The sequence below is a fragment of the Archocentrus centrarchus genome, chromosome 6 (genome assembly GCF_007364275.1).
Source record: "Archocentrus centrarchus isolate MPI-CPG fArcCen1 chromosome 6, fArcCen1, whole genome shotgun sequence".
In the NCBI taxonomy this organism is placed as follows: Eukaryota; Metazoa; Chordata; class Actinopteri; order Cichliformes; family Cichlidae; genus Archocentrus; species Archocentrus centrarchus.
In genome coordinates this window covers 10,060,624-10,083,855 of record NC_044351.1, presented here as the reverse complement: position 1 = coordinate 10,083,855, position 23,232 = coordinate 10,060,624, and the positions used below count along the sequence as shown (strand labels likewise).

General features: G+C 38.7%; 2 protein-coding genes across 5 annotated transcripts in view; one reads left to right on the top strand and one right to left on the bottom strand.

Moving 5' to 3' along the window:
* The window catches only part of LOC115781525 (pleckstrin homology domain-containing family A member 7-like), a 129,071-nt gene extending 122,491 nt beyond the window's left edge, over window positions 1–6,580 (top strand). The window contains exons 23-28 of one of the 3 annotated variants that reach the window (XM_030731210.1): window positions 22–285; window positions 3,412–3,585; window positions 4,043–4,176; window positions 4,486–4,619; window positions 5,004–5,044; window positions 6,021–6,580. In XM_030731210.1, the coding sequence (XP_030587070.1) occupies window positions 22–285; window positions 3,412–3,585; window positions 4,043–4,176; window positions 4,486–4,619; window positions 5,004–5,029 (732 nt within the window). In that variant the 3' untranslated portion in view covers window positions 5,030–5,044; window positions 6,021–6,580. The remainder of the gene's footprint in view (window positions 1–21; window positions 286–3,411; window positions 3,586–4,042; window positions 4,177–4,485; window positions 4,620–5,003; window positions 5,045–6,020) is intronic. The other 2 variants (XM_030731207.1, XM_030731208.1) reach the window with 2 other exon arrangements.
* Window positions 6,581–8,669: 2,089 nt separating this feature from the next.
* On the bottom strand, window positions 8,670–22,129 carry c6h11orf58 (chromosome 6 C11orf58 homolog). Of its 2 annotated transcripts, XR_004020123.1 has the most exons (6): window positions 21,973–22,129; window positions 20,350–20,433; window positions 20,174–20,234; window positions 19,860–19,969; window positions 14,284–18,460; window positions 8,670–8,739 (listed from the first exon to the last, which is right to left on the bottom strand). XR_004020123.1 is itself a non-coding variant. In XM_030732332.1 (5 exons), exons 1-5 carry the CDS (start codon window positions 22,024–22,026, stop codon window positions 18,236–18,238), a joined length of 534 nt encoding a protein of 177 aa, XP_030588192.1. In that variant the 5' UTR covers window positions 22,027–22,129; the 3' UTR covers window positions 14,078–18,235. The 2 variants fall into 2 exon arrangements, 1 of the variants encoding a protein (XP_030588192.1); XM_030732332.1 differs by lacking the exon at window positions 8,670–8,739 and having other exon boundaries at window positions 14,078–18,460.
* Window positions 22,130–23,232: the final 1,103 nt, after the last annotated feature.

Genomic DNA, 23,232 nt, shown 5'->3' with positions numbered 1-23,232 from the left:
ACTCTTTTCTTGACTCCCTAGGAGAGACCTAAGAGTGCCTTGGAGTGCTTGTCATCACCTTCCGATGTCCTGCAGCCCCCAAGCAGCCAACCCCGAGGCCGAATGACTGCGGAGGAGCAGCTGGAACGAATGAAGCGCCACCAGAAAGCGTTGGTTCGGGAGCGTAAGAGGAACCTCAGCCAGGGCGAGCGTTCCTGCACAGGCCTTTCCGCCTCCAGTGTCACCACCCAACGCTCATCATCCTCCTCAAGGCTGCCCTCAAGCGCCTCCGATACTCCAGCCTCCGTACGTTACCCCCAACCCCACCGCAGCAGCAGCAGGCACAGGGAGCACCACCTCCACCACCAGAGCTGCTATGCCACCCTCCAGCCCCCAGCCACATAATATACTAGTGGAAATGCTAACACACTAGCACTGCCTGCCTTGTGTAACCACTAGCCATTGATAGTAGCCAAAAACACTAACAAGCTAAAGGGCGGGACTGACTACAGCTAGATAGCTTGGTTAATAATTTAAGAATAATGGGAGACAAAAGGAGAACAGGGGATGCTTGGCTAGATTCAGACCAGGAAAAAGAGGCACCCTGTCTATTTTATTTTATTTTTTAAAGGTTCAGGGGTTCAGGTGAACCGTATTACCACTGCTCCCTGGTGGGACCTCACTGACACAATTCTGAATGTAAATCCATTGAGAAGAGGAGTGAGCTGAAGGCATCAGTCTGCCTTCCTTTCTCCGTTTTAGTCACCACAAAGTAGAGAGAAGAATCCATTTATGTACATCTACATACTGTGTACTTGTACACTTTTATTTATTTACTGAGTGCTATTTTCAGTATACAGCTGTACAGTTATATTTTGTAGAGATTTGGTATTTAGAGAATATAAAGGAACGAGGAAAATGTTGGAAAAAGAAAATATAAATTTTCAGGTTGATAAAATGAAGAAAGATGCAATGCTAGTGGCACAAAAAGAATATCATGGTCTCACCTCCCTGCTTACTTTTCTTCAATCGAAATCCAAGTGCCTTGTTATGTTGATGATCTTTTTTGCCTTTGTTCCAAATGTACCTCCTTAATCAGCGTTTGAGCTAATCATGGTGTGTTCAAAGCATGCGTCCCCACTTCAGAATCATAGAAACGATGCAAGCGCTACTTTTATGTGCAATAGCAGAATTTAGTCAGGAAGATGTGGGGACACTGCTAGTTTTAATCCCTAAAGGAAAACTTTGACATTTGAGATTTATATTAAATCTAGCTTACAGCTAGCTGTGCCCCTTTGGTCTCAGTGAGGAATGCTAGCAATGCTAATGTGCTTGGGTGGAAAAAATATAGGGAAGTTTAAAATGTCAAAGTCTTCCAGTAAGGTAACATGACATACGATAACTGCCGTATTGGTATTATGATGGCAGACTAACCAAATGTTTAACCACACAGCTGTGAGAGCTGCCTGTAAACCAACATTTCTCATAAATCCTTGAGAGCAAATTTTCCTATAACAGTGAGCAATACATAGCTTATCACCGTCTGCTAATCCTTTTCACCCATTACAGTGCAAATAATAATAATAATAGCAATTAATAATGATGATGACAGAGCATATTTTATTTTTATGTACTCCACCAGCATTAAACATGTTTACACCATTTGAATTTTTATTTATTTTGTGTGGACTACATAGTTAGCTTTTGACTGTGTTTCATAATTACACTAACATATTTACAGTTGGAGAAGAAAGCTGGCCTGTGTTGTATTCTTTTATAAATCATAATTATACATGACAGGATCGAGCAACTGGACTGAAATGCAATAAAAAATTTTAAAAAATAAGTGTAAACAAGAAGTGGACATCTTTGTCATGGAAGATCTGTGTGTAAAGATTATGTGGGTGTTTGCTTTGTGTGAGGTACAGTTTGACTTTAGTGGTCTGAGGCATTAATATCTTTAAGAGGAAAAAAAAGAAGATTGGCTTTACAGTTAATTTGCAAAGATGTATTAAAGACTGGTCATTTTTACTTGATGTATTGTTGACACGTTTCCTGTTAACAGGTGGATCAGATAATACTTGCAGTAGAAGATAGTTAAAGTCATCGTCCCTGTTTTTCTATAGTTATTTCTTCAAATGGCGCAGCTGTCCACTCCTTGTTTTCAGTCAAATATTCACCCCAAAAGCTTTTCTGCCATATGGTTTTTATCTTTTCACAGCTACATAAAGCCTGTCAGATCAAAGAGAGAAGTAGAAACACAAGAATGCTCAGCTGGAGAGTAGAAATATAGTAGAGAACTTAAAGAAGTCAACTGCTAATCGCCACCTAATTCTGTGTAATTGAGAAGCAACGCACAACTCTTTTCCCTTTTCTTTTCTATCATGTAGAGATTTGCACTTGACAATAAAGAGTTTCTTGCTTCTGAACCTCTTCTTGGCTGTGTTCTTCCTAATCCGGTGGGGGTTTGATGAATCTGTGCCTGCATGGTCTTCTCTTTTTATCTCTGTCCTTCTGTGTGCGATTGATTCTCCTGAGCACAACAAGGCATGGGATGCAGTGTTTCTCAGAGCATGTGAAAGCACCAGCAGATCAGACCCTGCTGCAGGCTACTGGAGTGGGAAGGATGCATGCATGGCTTTGATGCTCCTTGGATGATTACTCTCAAGTACCCCTCACCACACACACACACACACACACACACACACACACAGACTGACAGAAGAAAGGGCAGATCCAGAAACACATACCAATCATTTGACTGTCTTGTAGTTGTTTGTGGTTACAGTGCTAAGGTTAATCTTGCTGTAATTATTCCTGGTTACGCATGAGTGATACATATACATTTGTCTCCCTCTATCTGAGCCATGACACGCTGCAGCAACACCATATTATGTACCCAGAGAATTTAAGGTGTTTTTGTGTAGCCAGCATTATGCTACAAAATATTGTAGGAAGTATTTTTTTTTTTTTTTTTTTGTGGAACCAGCAAATGTTGCAATTTTGCTTAAAAATATGTTTCAACTACCCAGTTATTTTATTATTGGTTGCTAATTAATTTACTATCAGTTTAATTACTTATTTACTAATACCTTCATCTGTGAAAAAACAAAACAAAAAAAAAAACACTACAGCCTAAAAAAAAATGAAGTGCTTTAGCTTCTAACATGTGCAGTACATCAGCTGTTGATGCTTTAACTTTAATCTTGCCGTTATTCCAGGAAATCTGACTTTGTAGCATTTTTTATAAAGACTTTGTGTACATCAAATCTGCTTCATTTGTAGTTCTGATAATAATGGTGTTAATATTTAACATGCAAGGCTGTTCTTTAACTCAAGGACTTGCATCTAATAATGATAGAGGATACTTTTATTTTTTTTTTCCCCTCACAGTCTGGCAAGCTTTGTAATTCTGGCTCCTCCCCCTTGCAGGTGTTTGACTGGCAAGAGGAGCGACCTGTAGCAGAAGGTCAAAGCGATGAAGGCTGGAATTCAGTCAGAGAGAGGGGAAGGATCCACTCAGATGAGTGGGTGCTGGCAACAGCTACACGCATAAGAGAGGTGGATGTGGAGCCACTTGACTATGACCTGGACATCAGCCGAGAGGTGGGCACACATGACTCTAGCTAGCAGTCATCCTCAGAAACACAGACATTTTGATACAGAGGGTTCTTTCTATTTCTTTGTAAGTCTTTGTCCTTAAAGTCTCTGGACATGATTTTTGTTGTGATTTTACATGGAAAAGAAAATTAAGTTGGAAAAAATCATATTAAAAAAAAAAAGAAAAACAGATGGTTATTTTATTTTCATTTCATACTTCAAATCCATATAATGTACAACGAATTATATATCTTTTCCTTTGAAATCAAAACATACACCAGCATCAAATCAAAGTGAGAGCTTTGTATGTAGAGCCTTGAGTTGCCTTGATAGCAGTTTGGAGTATGAAATGAAAATCCATCCGTTTCTCATTTTTTAATATCTGTTTTTATGACCAACAAGAACACGGACTCTTTTCAACTGTAGACTGCTGTGTATGACTAACTGTATGTCCAACACGCAGCTGTCTAAACCAGAAAAGGTGATCATCCCTGAACGCTACATTGACTCTGATAGTGATGAGCCTCTTAGTCCAGAGGAGCTGGAGGAACGAACCCGTCGGGCTGAGCGAATCAAGAACCTTCTGGCCAAATCCAGGTAGATGGTGCTCAAAATGATATTATACAAAGGGATGGGATTTAGAGGTAAAATAAAGTGTTTCTGCCCTTAAAGTGAGTTCTGGGTGTATATCAGGTGGGAAATAAGGCCTCAGTGGTAATACATCAGTTACATTAACACATCTTAATAATAATCCCACCATCATTGCACTTATTTAAAGGGGAAGTTAAGGACTGTAAATGCACCACTTACCTCCTCCCATAACCACAGGGCCACAAGGCTTCTTAGTTCAAGTGTGCAGTTCAGATGACTGCTTTATGGTCAGTCATGTTTGTGTCCTTTCATCAGTAAGCAGAACATTCAGCCATCTGCACCGCTGGACTTCAGTGAGCTGGATTCAGCTCTACAGCAGCAGGAGAGGATCATGACCGTTTCCCATGCGCTGGCTTCAGAGGCATCACGCAAGAGCAAACTTGTTGCAGGTCAGTCAGACAAACATACAGACCAAACGGTTTACATCACTGCTCTCCCGAGCCTTCTTTAACACACTGCAATTTTAAATACCTTTTTAATTTTTGATAGTAAAGCACGTCAGCCCTTAAATAAGACCACTGCAAAATAAAGACCAACCAGAATGTCCTTTTTTTGCCAAACTGTCAATTCTCATAGAAATTACAAAACACCTTGAAATTTTTGTTTGTGGCTGCCACGGTTAAAATGAATGTTGCCAGAATCGGTTCTTATTTTTACTAATGGTTTCCATGCTGCTTTGGCAGCTGTATACTTTTAGCAGGAAAGATCTTAGATTGACATCTCAGTTTGGCAACATGTGATTTTTTTTTTCCTTCATTGTCCCTGGTGTGTAGGGACTGAGTGGCTGGAGAGCTGGTGAGCATGTCTGGTCCAGGTACACCTGCCCTGACCTCTAATTCATGTGTGAATTTATTGTGTGTATGTCTGAGTATATGTTGTTTTGTCAGGGTAAGGAATGTGCACAGATTGGTGACAAAAGGTGTTTGGTTTTTTCTACATTTTGCATCGAGCCCCTGAAACATCTGTGGACAGTCCAGGTTTCTTTGTTTCTGGGTGATAAAGAGCCCCAGGAGCAGGTTTCACACAGACATTTTTGACTAATGTAGTAAAATTGGTCCAATCACAAAAATAAAATGACCTATTTTAAGCTTTAAAAAATCCCCCCACCATACCCTTGATGAACTTGGAGATTGCATTTCTCTTTAACAGCTGCTGACAAAACATGTCTCATAATTTAGAAGTGATTTATAATTTATTGTAACTTTCTTGGCTGAATCCTCCTCTTAAGTGAGACGCGTGAGTTCTCTGCTGCAGTGAAGGGAAGCCAGCAGTTCACTGGAAATTCAAAGGAAGTCAGTCTTAAGACGGCTAAACAAATTTGTGCAACAGACACATACAGTACGTTAATGAGTTAGGTCTGATCCTTTGTCAAAATCGGACTTTGTGAAACCTGCCCCAGATTCTGGAGATGCTTCTTTGGCTAAACATTGTGGCCTTCTTGATTCAAGTGGTGGTTTGGTAAAGGTGTGTGTGTTTGTGTGTTATATAAAAGCAATCGATTGAACTGTTTGACCTGCATCAAACAGTTTTATTAAAAAACAACTTTTGTTTGGTTTTAAGTTCAAAATAAAGCAAATTGTAGCTGACTCAGGGGTTCTCCACGTATCCATCAGCTGTTAGAAGGGATGTATTTTCTATCTTTGTGGAATAAAGGAGGAAAAAAGGTTCTGTGTTTAAACTTTCTTCATAGTTCTGTGAGTGTTTATCGTTGTTTAAAACCTGTCCGTGGTTTTGATGTTGTGGATGATCGGTAAAACGACTGATGATGCAACATTTTTTCTTTCCTCCAGCGAGAGCGACTGCAGACCGCTGAGCCACAGGAACGACCTGTGCCGCAAAAAAAGAAGATTTGTGAATGGAGTTTGAACTGGAAGGATGTAATCATTGGAAATGGACTGATTTATATATAACAAATCCCCTTTTTTTTAATGATTGTGGACAAAGCACATTTCTTTAACAGTTTTTGATTCATATTTTGGAAGTGGTGTCAGGTTTTCTTGCTTCTACAGTTACACAGCACAGTTAAATGGTCATTTTTAACATGAGTGAGTTATGCTTTTTTTTTTTTTTTTAAATCTACAGTTGCCTATATTGTTGAAAAGTGACTACAGATTGCAGTGTGATCGTTGTGACCATTTATTTATTACACAGTTTGGCTTCACATGCTTCTAATATATTTTCTCAACACTGTCACTCAATAATCCAGATCCCGTGAGCCATCACAAAAGCATTAAAACATTAATTCACATAAAAACAGTTTATTACACAAAATAAATATTAAGATTTTTAAAAAGTGTTATTTGTTGTCTGTTTTTCATTTAAAAAAATATTTCTGGATAAAATGTTTTATTTTCTTTATCATAAGCTGAATAAACAAGAGCATATACTATAAGCCTAATCTAATTTATTTTGTTACAATATTAAATGTCTACTTTCATGGTTAATAGAGCACTGTCCCCACTGCTGTTCTGCATTGTCCTCAATCCTCTGAACCAGATCATCACTAAGAGTGGATATGGATATAGACTCAGGAGTGGTGTGACCAATGGGTGACATCAAGCTGTGTGTCAGGAGTGAGCGAGACATCAACCACCTCACCAGGATCTACAGCGAGGACATTGGGATGTCGTTTGGACCAGGACAGCTACAAGTACCTGGGTATCTCACAGGCCTATGGGAACCACAGCCAAACAGAAGCGAGGACAAGTGCTGAGAGGCCAGCTGAATGATAGGAATAAGATCCAAGTCATCAGTACAATATGCCCTACCAGTCATCAGGTACCCCGCTGGAACAATTCAGCTGGCCACAGGAAGATGGCCGCCCCCAAGATGAGCTGTTTCAAGAGTGCCTCAGACAGCTGAAGACAAATGGTGATGAGGAACTATCGTGGAATTCCAAGCCCCTGCATGGGATGTACCATCAACAGAGGTACCATCAGCTGACGTCAAGAAATCCTACCATAATGTAGGATTATCTGTGCTCGATTGCGGGGATAGTGTTGATGCAATGCCAAAGAGCTCAGTCTTGGTTTTATCTGACCACAGGACTTTCTCCCAAGCCTTCTCTCAATCATTTAGATGTTCACTGGCAAACTTAAGACAGGCCTGTACATGTGCCTCCTGAGCAGGGGGACCTTGCTGGTGCTGCAAGATTTCGGTCCATTACAGCGTAGTGTGTTACCAGTGGTGTTCTTGGTGACTGCGGTCTCAACTGCCTTCAGATCACTGACATGTGTTGGGCTGATCCACCACTTTTCTCAGGATCATCCTCACCCCATGAGGCAAGATCTTGCATGGAGCTCCAGGCCGAGGGTGATCTCTGTAATTATTGTATGGTTTTTACTTTATGATATAAACTGCCTTGAGACGGCTGCTTGTTGTGATATGGTGCAAAAATTGAATTGAAGGTCATTTTATGTTTCTTCCATTTCTGAATAATCTCACCAACAGCTGTCACCTTCTCACCAAGCTTCTTACTGATGGTCTTGTAGCCCGTACCGGCCCTGTGCAGGCCTACAATCTTGTCCCTGATGTCCTTTGACAGCTCTCTGGTCTCTGGTGGTGGAGAGGTTGAAATGGAAGAAATTGATTCTGTGGACAGGTGCGCTTTATACACATAATAAGTTGAGATCTGTAATTGTATCTGTAAGTGATATCAGGAAACAGTTCAGCTGGCAGTCTGTTTTTACACTTCCAGCTGGGGTGTAAGATAATAGCTCTAAAGTCTTAAGTCGTATAAATAGAAGAGGAAGAAAAACAAAGATGGCTTTCCTCTGTTTGGTGACCAGTAAGATGTGAGATCAGTGTGACATGTAGTTATGCCATTGTAAAGAGCAAAGTGTGCCTGAAGGTGAAACTCATGATTTATGAACCATCACTAGCTAGATGTGGATACAAAGATGTGGCCTTGCAAGAATAAGAGGTTTTGAACACACAACACAAAACATCCCCTTGAGAGAATTCTGCTACAAAACTACTTGTTAAGAAAACTTTCTTGATAGGAATTTCTTTAGTATACTCTGTGTATGTGTTTTATCATTATCTGCAGTGAAAATCAATATTCAAGGGGCTTCTGGTTGGCACAGAATTCATTTAAAATCTACCTCTCCTAGCCTGAAGCCTGGGTATAGCAGCTCAATGAATATAGTATGGAAAGTATGCAGTGAGTCACAGTCTGTGAACAAACTGCATAGAAGGTGTCAGGACGTGTTATTTGTTTGTGAAGGAAGACACCTGAAACACTTTAATTAAAAAATTAAAACATTTAATCTATTAAAGAATCAGAAGACATCACATGTACATGCGGGCAAATCTTGTTGAGGGAGACACAGGCCTTCCCAGCCAGCTGCCTGTGGCTCCCCTCCCCAGAAGAGTGCTGCTCTAAGCTAAACACAACAGTTTTATACTACAAGCACCATCAATTCAAAAACAGTTGGAGAGAGCCGTGGTTTAGACTTGGCCTTCTCAGATTGGTTCGTCCACTGGTTGGTTCAGGCATCATGGCACAAACTTCTCCAATCAGCAATAAAAGCTCCATAATGACACACACACCTTCCCCTCTCACATATTCCTAATCATGACTTTTTATTCTCCTTAGTAACAGGGTACGACGACCTACACACACCCTTCCCTCCTCAGACACAGATGTACATGTTTTAGCAAAACCTTTGAGGACAAGATAAACATATTTTTCTCTGAGACCGAGAAGGTCATAAATAAGATAAACATATCACCCAAAGGCCGTGAAGTTGGTCTGGCACTATCTATCTGTCACTCTCTGTCTAATGTATTATTTAATTGTCTATTATTTACTTCAGCCACTGTTTACTTTTAAACATTTGTCATTTTATTCATTGAGTAAAAAATAATCCCCAACAGCACTTCCTCCTTTTTCACACCGTTCAGGTGTGAAACCAATTTAATACCCCGATGGTTATTAACTTATTAATCAAAAACTAAGAACAATAATGGCATGATTATAATATATTTTAAATATGTAATTTCAACACAGACATACTCCAAACTGTAAGCCATTGTGTTCTTGTTATCTACAGTTTGTTTATCTTACCAAGGTCAGCACACGTCACTGGGGGCACACAGAGACTATTTCACAGAGTTCAGCACAGCTCTCGTTTTGTTTTGTTTTGTTTTTTGCAGTAAAGAATAGTGAAGCATATAAAAGCATTTAATAGCATAATTATTATAAGCACTCACATTTTCCAAAGTCACCCTCCTTTTCTGTAAGTTAAAACCAAACAAACAAAATGCCAAGCAACTAAACTAAAGCACAAGACACAAGTGTCGTGGTCCTGAGCCGGTGGCCCAGTGTTTTGTGTTTCTTTTGTATAGCTCTGTTTTGTGTTTCTTAGGTTGTGCCTTTTAGTGTTTCGTATAGTTTTCTCAGTTTGTTGTTTGGATATTCTGTTTAGTTACCCTTCCTGTTGTTTCTTTGTGAATGTCTGATCTCCTTTGTCAAGTTTTGTGTTTTACTTCCTGTGTTATTAGTCTCATTCATTTCACCTGTTGTGCCCAGTTGTTTCCACTCACCCCTCGTTCCCTCTGTGTATTTAAGTCTCGGTGTTGTTTAGTTCTGTGTTCGGGTCCTCGTCTTTTCTTTGTCTATGTGGACATCTGCTGTGTGTTTTGTTTTTGAAGTTTCTAGTTTCGGGTTTGATATTTTGAGTTCCTCGTGTAAAGCCTTAACAATAAAATCTACGCACAAAATCTGCTCCTGCACTGGGGTCCTCCCTGCTTTGCCTGCACCAGCCGTGACAATAAGATCATGATCATTCTGCAAACATAACTTCAGAATATATCTGTTTAAGGCACATTACTTAAGACAATTATTCATTGTCACACCTTCATCAATTCGTACTTAACTGGTAGATAAGTGATCCTGTCATTACAGATTCAAACCCTTTTTCTTTTTCTCTTACTAAGAATTAGTCATCTAATTCTTACAGTAACTGTAATAAAGACTGAAAGAGAAAAATTAGAATTTGTCCATCTGATTTCCCAAAACATTTTCCCATCTTTAAAGATACAGGATTTATTTATTTATTTTCAAAATGGCAGCTTACCAGTCTAAGAAGACTCCAACCCTCCTGGAGTCGAAGTAGGGAACAGATACAGTACGGGGGCATCATCATTCTTATTGTACAACACACTGTATTTGCACTTGTGCAGACTCCAAGGTTCATTATCTTTCCCTTTTCTGTTAATTCCTTTATATATGACTCCTAAATCCATCCATACCCCAGGACCCGCTACATCCCAGCAACGCCGATCTCACAGACCCTCACTGACTTGTCCCCAGTCTTCAAATCTCTCTGGGCTGTCAGGCTTAGTAGTTTCCATGCATTAAAGGATAGTTGTGAATGTGCTATATTCATGTCACAGTATCACACGTGTATCTGTAAACTATCAAATTTCCATTTTTTTGGGCTCTCATCCCGTATCCAGTATCTAGTTCACATGACAAAAACTAACTTGTTGCATTTAACTCAGTTTTACCTGAGTGAGGTGATCAGTGTCATCCTGTAAGGAGGACGGCAGCTTCATACCCAGCTGGATGATTCTAACTCGGGTCCAGTTCTTTCCAGTGTGTGGGGTCAGACTTGAGAGCTTTAGTTAATGAGTCACAGCCAAAGTCTGTAATCCACAGAATGCCAGCCTGAAATTGAAAAGTAAAGCATATAAAGATAGTTTGTTTCAGTTATGTTTGTAGTGGCATAAAGAGAAGTTTTACTCTTGCGTCTCAGATTATATCACTCAAGCCCAACTTTTTCAGACAAGAACTACTTAGAGCTGCTGAGAGGTGGTCACAGCATTCCCAGTGAGGGTGCATCAGAAAAAAGAAAGAGGGAGAGAGAAATAATTTAACCCTATGCCTGCATAATTACAGGGTTAAGAGGCTGCTGTACAATATACAGTGGTGGAGGAGGAGGCACTCAGATCTTTTAAGTAACAGTAGCCAGTCCAAGTTAAAGTCATGCATTCAAAATTACTTAAATAAATTTATGAATATGTTCAGTTTGTTTATGCCATGTTTGTGGCATGGAATAATCATAGAATTAAGAAAGGATCTTGCATTAAACATGAACATTGTAAAACATGAACATTGTAAGATGTTGCTGTAGTTGCTGTAGCTACTTTGGATTCTTTAACTACCAGCCTCTGGAGACCCCTCCTCTGATCTTGAATATTTTCTCAGATCAAACTAATTCAACGCTTTCTTTGAAGTCAACAACACAAAGTGTTTGTGATAGTTTGGTTTCTGACAAACTACCAGAACTCAGACGCTTGGATCTGGGTTCGTTCATTCTCATAAAAGATCATCTTTCCCTCCATTAGACGCTCAGAGGGCCGTTTAACAAAGCTTTGCACGATCTCATCGTTCATTTTGACCTGTGATTGGGTGTCAGATGCCTCTTCTACTGAATTTTGATCAATGAGTTATGCACAAGAAAATGCATGTACATTTTTGTCACATTATTTGGCATTTCTCTTCTTCGCTCCTCTTTTTCTTCTAAAGTCTTCTGCAGAACGGTGGCCAATCTCCATCTGTAGTCCGGAATATAGAGCATGATATGAAAGCTCCTGGTTGGCTGAACATGTGAAATGTTTGTACTGGCCATCTTTTGATCTGAGATGTTCTTTTTCCTGAAGTATTTTTCCTTCTGCGGATCATTAAACCCTCGTATCTGTCAACACAGTCAACTGGAATGTGATTTGCAGCTGTGGGTCTGCTGATAATCCAGACGAAGAAGCTCTCTGAGTATCTTCTCTCCTCCATCAGGAGTTGGATATCCTGGTCAGCCCTTCTCTCGGCCCATTCAAGACTAAACTTCTGCATAGAGAGTTTTTCAGTGCCAGCAGTACACTGTATTCAGCACATTTCTGATGCATTTATCTAGTCCACAGAGGGAATAAAATATATCTTCGCATTTGGTTTGCTAATCTTTTGTCACTGCTCTCCTTGATGCAGCCTCAATCTGCCTGACCCTGTGTTCAATGTTAAGTTTCACAGACTCCATCTGTGATGCAGAGCTTGGTGTACACTTTAAGAAGTGTCTGGTTCCCGTGCTGTACCGTTCACTCATAAATGTATTTGAACCTTTTCAATTTTTTGTCTGAGTTTGCACTGGCAGACATCTAGCTCGCCATAAATATCTAGCTGTAAAAAGAAAACATAAAAAAAAAAAAAACCAAAAACACAATGATGATCAGAATTGATCAGAAACATCAAATATATATTTTTTCAATTAGACGCCACAAAAACAAACTGCAAAATTATAATTCTGCTATCTGCACACTAAATATCCCCAGTTTGTTAGCAAGTAATTGTCTTGCATGTAATCATGTGAGGTCATGTACTCATGACACCAACGCCTCCATCAGACTGCCAGATGGAGAAGTGTGATTCATCACTTATTGACAATAATACGTGCGATAGTGTTAATTTCAGGTCTAAATAAGTCATTCCTCAGATTGAACAGAGCAAGGTCATGCACATAAAATTAATAAATAAATAAAATAAATCACCGAACAAAATAAAATAAAACATCAAATGAACTTAAATCTATCAAGAAGAGAAGATAATTTTAGGCCTCAAAACTTCTTTTGTTGGGAACATTTTTTTAATTTGTTTCTTTTACTTTGGGGTAAAAGAAACAGATTATATTGTCTTATTATTGGGTTTGGGAAACATAGATGTAATAAGATGTTTCTAATGACTTTGTTTGCACAATTATAATCACAGAGATCAGTTCCATTAATGCAGAATTGCCTCAATCCTGGAGAGACCTTCGAATGTACCATGTCCTCTCTTACCACTGATTTCAAAGACTTCTGCATCGCTTTGATCTATAAGAACATTTAACTGTACACTGAATTTGATACTTTTCACAAAATTCTCTGTGTTATTACACATTACCATTTCATCCATAAAATGATCAACAGCCCATATCCCTTTAGTGTTCCAGCTCTGTGTACAGAGATTTTATACTGCATGGAATATATCTATTATTCCAAACTGGACTGTTATGTGGTGTAAAGTTATGACTATAAATGAACTCCCAATAGAGAAGGACCTGCTGATGGAAATTAGAAAGCTTTACTGGTAATGAGTTACATTCAAAATCGCAACGCAACAAAAACTGTATTCCACCCACTTTTGGAAAAACCATATTGGGGGCAATAAACAAAAAAAGAATTCCAATTATCAAAAGATTTTAACCATATTAATCTCAAAATACCATTCATAATATCAAAAATCAATTGCATTAATACCTCCCTCTTCATAGTTTTTAATTATATTATTTTTCCTTATGTACTGACATTTGTTCCTCTGTATCAATTTGAAACTGACATTATTCATTGTTCTTGTTCTTGTGGACATGGGTAAAGAGGAGGCCGGGTAAATAAGCCTGGACGGAGTGCGCATTTTGGATAGTAACACCCTTCCAGATATTGTAATGACTCGTTGCAGCCATTAGTTTAAAATCCGTTTCACTCCAGAGAACACGTGTCCACTGCTCTAGATTCAAGTGACAGCGTGCTTTCCACCACCGCATCCGACGCCTTGCACTGCTTTGGTGATGTAAGGCTTGGATGCAGCTGCTCAGTCATGGAAACCCATTACATGAAGCTCTCTACACACTGTTCCTGAGCTAATCTGAAGACCACATGAAGTTTGGAGGTCTGTAGCGATTGACTCTGCAGAAAGTTGGAGACCTCTATGCACTGTCAGGGCGTGTTTTTATTTGTAAAGGAAGACACCTGAAACACTTTAATTAAAAATGTAAGATATTTAATCTATTAAAGAATCAGAAGAAATTACGTGTACATGGGCCATTTGGTTCAGGGAGACACAGGCCTTCCCAGCCAGCTGCCTGTGGCTCCCCTCCCCAGAAGAGCACTGCTCTAAGCTAAACATAACAGTTTTATACTACAAGCACCATCATTTCAAAAACAGTTGGAGAGAGCCGTGGTTTAGACTTGGCCTTCTCAGATTGTTTCGTCCACTGGTTGGTTCAGGCATCATGGCACAACCTTCTCCAATCAGCAATAAAAGCTCCATAAATGACACACACACCTTCCCCTCTCACATATTCCTACTGTAATCATGACGTGGCATGATTAGTAACAGGGTACAATGACCTATGCACACCCTTCTCTCCTCAGACACAGATGCACATGTTTGGGCAAAACCTTTGAGGACAAGATAAACATATTCTTCTCAGAGACCGAGAAGGTCATAAATAAGATAAACATATCACCCAAAGGCTGTGAAGTTGGTCTGGCACTGTCGCCCTCTATCTACTGTATTATTTAAGTGTCTATTATTTGCTTCAGCCACTATTTATTAATTAATTTACTGGAGTTTACTTTTAAACATTTGTCATTTTATTCACGGAGTAAAAAATAATCCCCCACAGCACTATGCTCCTCAGCATCTGCTGACCCCGCTCTGCAATTTTACATTGCCCACCACTTCCTGGCTGAGTTCCTGTTGTTCCCATTTGCTTCCACTCTGTTATAATACCAATAACTGTGAATGTGGAATATTTAGCAACAAGGAAATTTCATGACTGCACAGGTGGCATCCTGTCACGCTGGAATTCACTGAGCTCCTGGGAGCGACCCATTCTTTCACAAATGATTGTAGAAACAGTCTGCATGCCTAGGTGCTTGGTTTGATACACCTGTGGCCATGGAAGTGACTGGAACACCTGAATTCAGTGATTTGAATGGCTGAGTGAACACTTTTGGGAATATGATGTACATATAAATGTGGATTAGATAAACTGATCCATGTACAACATTTCTAAGAGTTCTAAGAATCTAAATACTGTGCAGTACAAATGCAAACTGTAACTATTATAAAGTGTTAAAAAATGTACAGTATTTTATCAGGTAATGTGTCCTTTCTCCAGTCAGTAACTGTTAGCCATGCTGTCAAATATAATGCTGTCTTATAGTCTTTGTGAATACCTGTGTTATGACTTTTGAACGTTTCATAATGTCGTACTCTGTTTATTGTTCGGTTCTACAAGGCAGACGTGACAGAAATATGAACTTTTCTACTGTGAAGCCTCCCTGTTCTACGTAGTGACCACCTTCATTATGTGTACAACACCGGTAAGTTTTTATACACAGAGTTCTGGGGGAAATTTCCTTTTGATGTTTTATCAAGACTTAGATGACGAGTTTAATGCTGATAATATACATATGAGTCCAGCACGGTGGACAGTAGCTGCTCACTAACTTTTACTCCCTTTTGTTTTTTCTTCCTTTTTTTGTTAATCACTTCAGGATTTCTACCAGAAGGAGAGACGGGAGGGAGGATTTTTTCCAAAGAGCAAACACCAAATCAGAGTTGATTTCATTCATAAACTACTGTGATGCATCTACAAATGAAGTCCCCAAAAAGTGTCACACTTAGCTGTCATAATGCCTTTCTGCTGATACCTCTGCTGGTGTAAGTTACATTTTCAGCTGAGCGGTGTCATTTCCTTTAAAAAAAAGAGGAATAAAATATGCATATAACTGTACTTTGAACTGTTTTTTTTAACCTTTATTTTTGTATTGTAAATATGTCACTGTTATATATGGACCTGATTTTTTAAAAATTATCTCCATGGATTTCTGAAGCACTCGAATAACACGAGCAACTTTTTTAAGGCAATTGGTTTGCGCAGTTTTAACATGTAAATGAGGCTCCTCTTTCAGTAAATACAACTGAGAGATCATAAGTTGCAGGAGCTTTCACATTAGTTGTTTATAATAGTAATTCTGAGTACTCTTTACTAACTCTGTTAAGTACTCTGTAGTTTTTATCTTGTTACTTAAACCTGAGCATTAGTGAACTACACTAAAAAAATCCTTTGTTAGTACAACATACATTTCTTATTCCACTTGTTTTTTCAAGGGATCCGTTTGCGTGTGTTTTCTTACTAAACTAATTAGAATTTACAGCGTTGCTACGAGTGGTTTGGACGACTTTTGCTTTCTGAACTTTCTTCATTTGTGGCTCAGATCCAACAAAGTGCTGGAAACATTCCTCGGAGCTTTTGGTCCATATTGACACGATGACATCACAGTTGCTGCTGATTTGTCTGCCAAACATGCATAATCCCATTCCACCACTTGATCCACTGACACAAGGCAGGATGGATCCAGGCTTTCATGCTGACCCTACCATACAAATGTCGCTGCAGAAATCGAGACTTATCAGACCAGGCGATGTTTTTCCACTCTCCAATTTTGGTGAGTCTGTGCTAAATGCAGCCCGTTTCCTGTTCTTAGCTGACAGGAGTGGCACCCGGTGTAGTCCTTCGCTGCTGTAGCTCATCGGCTTCCAGGCCTGACGTGTGTGTTCAGAGATGTTCCTCTGCATATCTTGATCGTAATGAGTGGTTATTTGAGTTATTGTTGCCTTCCTATCCGCTCAAAGAAGTCTGGCCAGTCTCCTCTGACCTCTGGCATCAACAAAGCGTTTTCACCCATAAACCTGCTGCTTGCTGGATGTTTTTTTTAGACCATTCTTTGTAAACACTAGAAATGATTATGTGGGAAAATCTCAGTAGATTTTCTGATGTGCACCAACAACCACGGCACATTCAAAGTCACCTTTCTTCCCCATTCTGATACTCTGTGAACTTCTGCAGAATGCAGAAACATACCTCACTGCATTGGATCGTTGCCATGTGATTAGATATTTGCATTAGTGAACAGTTTTCACAAGTGTACCCAGTGAGCATATTTTCATTATACAACTTATGCATTATCAAGGTACTTAAGCAGGATCGTAGCTTTAAGTAAGAATTTTAAAACACCTTTTTTTTTTTTTCAACTTTACAAAACAATTATCCAACACAAAAGTCTTGTGCAGCAAAACATTCGCATTATAAATCTGCATTAGGACATGGGGCTACATACGGTCCTGAAAATCATAACCAATATACTGTCTGTGTAGGTTCCCAGTCATCCAGGTCATAGTCATCTCTGGAGCACTTTTCAAGCTCCAGAGGCGACTAATATATTCTACACCATTATTTTCAGATTTTATTTGATTGAATATTCTGATTTTCTATGGTCCACTTGGTGCCACCCTATTTATAAAATCCTGGAAATGCCCCATGCATGCAGCTGAGATGGTTAAAATGAATACAGTTGTTAGTAATCAGTGTTTACTCTGTAATGTACTACAATCAGTGTGAAAACATCATTTTAAGATGTCTTCATTCTCATATTTGGCAAACCCTTAATGGTCATTCCATATAAAAATCTAATCTGGAAAAACGTTCCCACCTGATCACCTCAGAATTTTCTTTTTGTACAATATTAAAATGTACGCATGCAAACGTTCTTTGACCCTTGACCCAAAATGCAAGTTTTAAAGTTTCCTCCTATGAATTATCAGAAAACAGATGTTTAAATGCTTATTTGTTACTTTGTCATAAACATTAAATTGGTGCCGTTTTGCTGTTCAAACTTTAATATTTCCCACAATACTGAGGCTCAAAATTGGTCATAGAAAAAAAAAATCATGCTGAAGAAAGACAATATTTTGGCTTTACTGTGACACTTAAGATGAGTTTAAAACTGATTTGGTTGCAATTTTTAACAGCCCTAAAAACTGTCATATTACAGCACCATTTTAACTGAAAATTCATTTTATTGGTTTTCAGGAAATCATAAAATTCTTAATTTGTATACCAATCATAACTAATGCCAAGTAATTGTGTTTCATTCAACATAATTCGTGGCAAATGCAGCGACTCTTAAAATGTCCAAACGAAATAAAAACGTGACCGTTTGGTTCCGCCGCTCGGCCAAAGCCAAAGCTTCAGCCTGCAGACTTCCCTGACGACATGCACACCAGAATGGAGTCTAACGATTAGCACTATGATGGGTGACTGCCTACCGTTCAACAATAAACATCAAAACTTACAAATTTAAGATTACAAAAACTAATTCCTCTCTGCCAGTCTCCTCAGCATTACAAGGATTTCACAAAGGCCATTTTGTAGTTGTGTTTCACTTCCTCGTTCCTACTGTCCGAGCTGGCTCGAGACTCCTTTGAAGTTTTTTCCTCCGGCTCAGGATCGCTGACTTGGTCCTGAGCTTCTGTGGGGTTTTTTTCACTGGTGGACTTCTCTGGCTCGGCTTCTTTTGTCTGTCCGTCTACTGGAGGTGAAGGGATCGACTCTGGCTGTGGTTCAGGCTAAGGATAAGAGAGCCAAAAGATGATTTACTTATAATTAATATGATTTTACTTCTGTCCACAAGGAAGAAGGTTGCCTGATAAAAGAATATCCTAAAAATCCAGAGTGTAAACAGATGTATCTGTGACTTAGTGGCTATTTGAGCCAAAACAAATCTCTTACAGTTCTGTTTTCCACTTTGACAGCTACCATTTTGTTAAATAAACTACATCATCATTTTGTTGGAATTTTTTCATAAATTACTACTAGCAATCCAGTAAGCATGCAAAAATATGGTTTCCAATAAAAGTTGTAGTTTAATAACTTTCCATCCCCAACATTATAACCACTGATTAAAACTGATCATCTTACAATGCAAAGTTATGCTGGGACACCTTGGGCATTGGGATTTAGCGTATGTGGAAGTTACTTTGAGAAGTACCACCACTATAAATACTGATTTTGACCAAAATACTCACAGGAAAAGTTTGTTAAACAGTTAAAAAACCCTAAACTCCCAAGATCCCAGTTCAATCAGGCATCAGCTACAACACAACTTCCTGGTACCAGAAACCACTGGATCCCAGATTTGCTGCACGGTGGGATCTGCGCCATCCGGCAACACGACGAATCTGTTGAACCAGCTGAAGTTCAAACTCCGCAGCCCTGCCAGCATACCCAGTATTTGCTGTGTTGGCTTGAATAATTCTTAGTCTGAAGCTCAACATGTTTTCTGTTTGTTTTGGGCTATGATGGGCCAGCCTCCATGTTCTTGGATGGAGTTACTGACAGGAATGAATTGAATATAAATTTTGAATAAATGTACAGGATCTGTCAGTATGTTGTGGCAGTCACTAAAATGTGAGAAAACTATTTGGTCTAAATAACTTGGTCCTATTTCTTCTTGGTATTATTAATCATTATAAATGGTATTACCTTTCTGTTTATTTATCTATATGTTTATTATTTGTGCTGAATTTATAATGAATTTATTTGTTGTAATTATAGTTTTTTTTTAATTATTTATATATTCTATATTTTCAATTTTGTGTTTATTTTGAAGAGATTGTAGAGGTGCACTAGATTTAAAGGCATTCTCTGTTCTTTAAGTGCAATAAATGCAGTTTGTTTACAAAGTCAATGAGTAATCGTGAGTTCAATATTGACCAAAATAATCACGAATATGATTTTTTTCCATAATCTGTCCCTCAGTGGCTCTAAGCTTGTTTTCAAGAAATTTTTATGCTTAGAAACTGAAAAAAAAAAAGATCTGTAGATTTTACAGGATCAGCACATAATAAATCAAAGAATGTAGTATATGATACAATTCTAAGTAAAAGTAACTGTTCCCTGATCTACTACATCACCTTCTTTTTTGCCTTTCCTTCTCTATACTCTTAGCATACTATAATCCCTCACCTCACTGAAACCCAGACCACAATGTCTCCGGTTGCGTCCTGACAACTTCCCATCCATTCCCTGCTGGTACTGCAGCTCCAGCTGCTCATTGATCTTCTGATCTTCCTGACCTGCAGAGGAGACACAGCAAGCACAACCAGCCATTACAGGTCTATCCACGCATGAATAGACCTGTGCGGCGGATGTGTAGAAGCAAAGCCAATTTAACTGTATTAAGGACGATACAGAATGCAGGTGGCATGGGACGTTGGATTGGATGTCTTGCCAAAGCACAGCACAAACCACATTTTACAAAAACTAAATAAAAGGCTTACCACTGCGGAAGTGAGACGTTGATTTGTGGTCACCAATGACCAGGCGCCCAGTGTGTTCTTTCTGCAAAACAGCAACAGTCCCACTTTATCTTAACTGTCACGTGGTCTGGGAGTGAAGCATGAAGTAATAAGGCTTTCAGATTTATTTTGCTAAATGAATCAAAATACCAACCAACCTTGCCTGCCCCCATCAACCGTAAAAACTTTTGCCTTCTCTCATCGCTTCCCAAATCTGCAGAGGCCCACTGTGTAGCCCCATCCTGCAAAGGCAAAACACTGTTATCACACTGTGGACTCACAATATCACCAAGAGCCAGATTTAATTTAAAAAACAAACAAAACAAAACATAATGCTTTTGTAATTACCTTTAAAAAAAATTGATTTTGAACAAAGCCTTTGCTTCTGATCAGCAGCATTAGCCCTTTCTTTCACTGCAGCTCAGGTTTTGAGCAATAATGATTTGTCAACCGATATTAACAGAAAATTAACCTGTGATATTTTTATTGAATATCTGGCGCCCCACTGAGCACCAGCAAACAAAATTGTTTCTTTTACTCCTTCACCTTTGTCAACCTGCCCTATCTCTGCTTCATCCTTAGTGCTAATTGGCTGTGGCGGCTCACCTGCATGCATATAAAACCAGAAGAAGCCAAATGATTTTTGGTCTCTCTCCTCCAGCAGCACCACCTTTCCACTTTAGCTGCTTTATGCAGTTTTGTTTATTAATTATGAGTTAAACTGAGCATTACTGGCAATCCTGTTTTTAGTCTTGCTTTAATTAATTTAGTTTATTAACATTAGTTTAGATGAGGAGCCTCAATCCAACTGTGTTCTGTCACCAGTCTCCCTTATTTGTATAACTATCTTTGCATTATTAAAAATTCTTTGCACTGCAGCAGATTTGTGCCAGCTCATATGTTCCTTTGAGCCATGGATTTAAAGACTTTAAAGTGATTAATCCACTTTTCAAGAGAAAAAAAACAAACAGTTGATGGTTTAAGGCTCTCAAATGTGTATAGCTGTTGCCTTTCCTGGTTTTGCGCACAGACTGCATAAATGGTTACATCACTACAGCTCGATAATTTGGAGTTTTATTTCTTTAACACGAACAATAGTCAGCAGATTTTTGAGGCTGCAGCGGCTGGCTTGTGAAATGCTGTCTCTGCACCACTCAGGTTTTTCACCTAAAAACACATCTGTTCACTCATACACAGTTTGTGCCTGTTAAGCTTTTCATCTTTACTTCCTGTACTGCAATTAATCATGTTTTAATTATTATGCAGCTTTTTAAAAGGTACATTTGTTTTGTATATATTTTTTGTTCTCTTAAATTTATATTCTATTGTCGTCTCTTATTTTGCGTTTTTAATTTTTGTAGATTGCCTTCCTTAATGTCGCACTATATAAAATAAATGATTGTCGCAGATTTATCAGTAATAGTAATTAAATTCAGGTTGACCAAAGAATGCAGCAAGTGTGTCCTAAATACATTTATTTGCCATGCATAAAATGATAATTACCCAACATTTATACCACAATCACTCTAAATATCTAAATAAAATAACAAGTAAATTCTATCTGTTTACAATCCAGCCAAAAACAAAGAGACAATACAGTAAATTCTGTGATATAGTTTTGAGTTACCCTAAGAGGGAGAATGAGTCCAACAAACTTTGCTGATTTAACAATCACGCTCTCAGTCCTGGCGTTAGCAAACCTGCTAAAGCGAAGCTAACCATCCCTGCTAATTCACAGCTGTCGCTTCAGAGCCACTTTCGCTTTTTTAAGTTTTACTCACTTCACTGGGGGACGCGGGTCGTTTTGTTCCGTGCTTGTCCTCTGGAGAGCTCATTGTGAACGACAGCTTTAGAAAAATATCGACAAAATATCATGCCATCTAGCAAAAGCTAGCAGGATATGTCAACAATCCTCCTATAGCAACTTCCGGTGCAGTCTTCTTCTTCGTTTGTGTTGCTGTAGGTTTAGTTGACTCTGTGCTGCCACTCTCCGGAGAGCTCCGCTGCGTCGCCCTCAAAACAATAAATTTAGCACCTGGAATAAATCTACAGAATCTAGAAATCTGTCGTTTTGATTACCAGATTTGATCCGGCACGCTGGACTTCTCCGAGAAATCAGAAATGAATCAAGCACAACATTCAACGACTAAAACTAATTTTTCTCTTCAGAAATGCAAGAAAATAACTGTAATTTGTCATCTTAATCAAAAAATTAACAATGTGCTTTTCTGTTTTGTTCTGCTTTATTTGTAAATCAGAACATTTGAAAATTTATGGATAGCAGCAATAATTATATTTTAGCATTAAAATGTCATTTTAATTAAAAAGTTTGCACATACTGATGGATTAACCAGTACAGAAACATAAAATGATTTTTTTTTTTAATTAACAGTACTTTTCATTTAGGGCAGCTGTAGCATAAATACATACATTGGATGGTGTGTGTATATATATATTCACAGACAGTGCTTCTTTGTTCTAAACCTTATATTTTAGCCTAAAAACTCAGGCTTTCTGGGCTAATTCTGGCTGTCCTTTCTCAAAAAGGGCCAAAGGAAATGTTCTTGAATCAAATCTAAGATAAATACACATGCAGGTCATTTTGTGATTGCCAGCTGAAGGCCAAGATATGCAATAAAAAGGCTAAACTAATAAATAAATAGATAGATAAGATAGTAGATCATAATAATAATCAATAGCCTTTTAAATCTGTAGTTTATGTATTATATCTGAGCAGGTTCTAGTAATTTCCACTTGAAGCAAAGTTAAATCACAGTTTGAAAGACCTTTTATATTGTCATGTAATTACATGGAACTATTTCCAAAGCCGTCGTTGTGCGGGCACGTTTAGTGTAAAAGTTAACCTAAGGATGGGCGACCTACACTAAAACCGCCAAAAGGTGGCGTGAGAGTAAATATTATAAAGAATGAGCCCAGAGGCGCTCACACCTCTGACAGGACCTCACACTTCATTTCTGCAAATCACAATCATCAACATATTAAACAAGAAGCTTGTTCTTGTAAATGGGTTGAAGACGCTT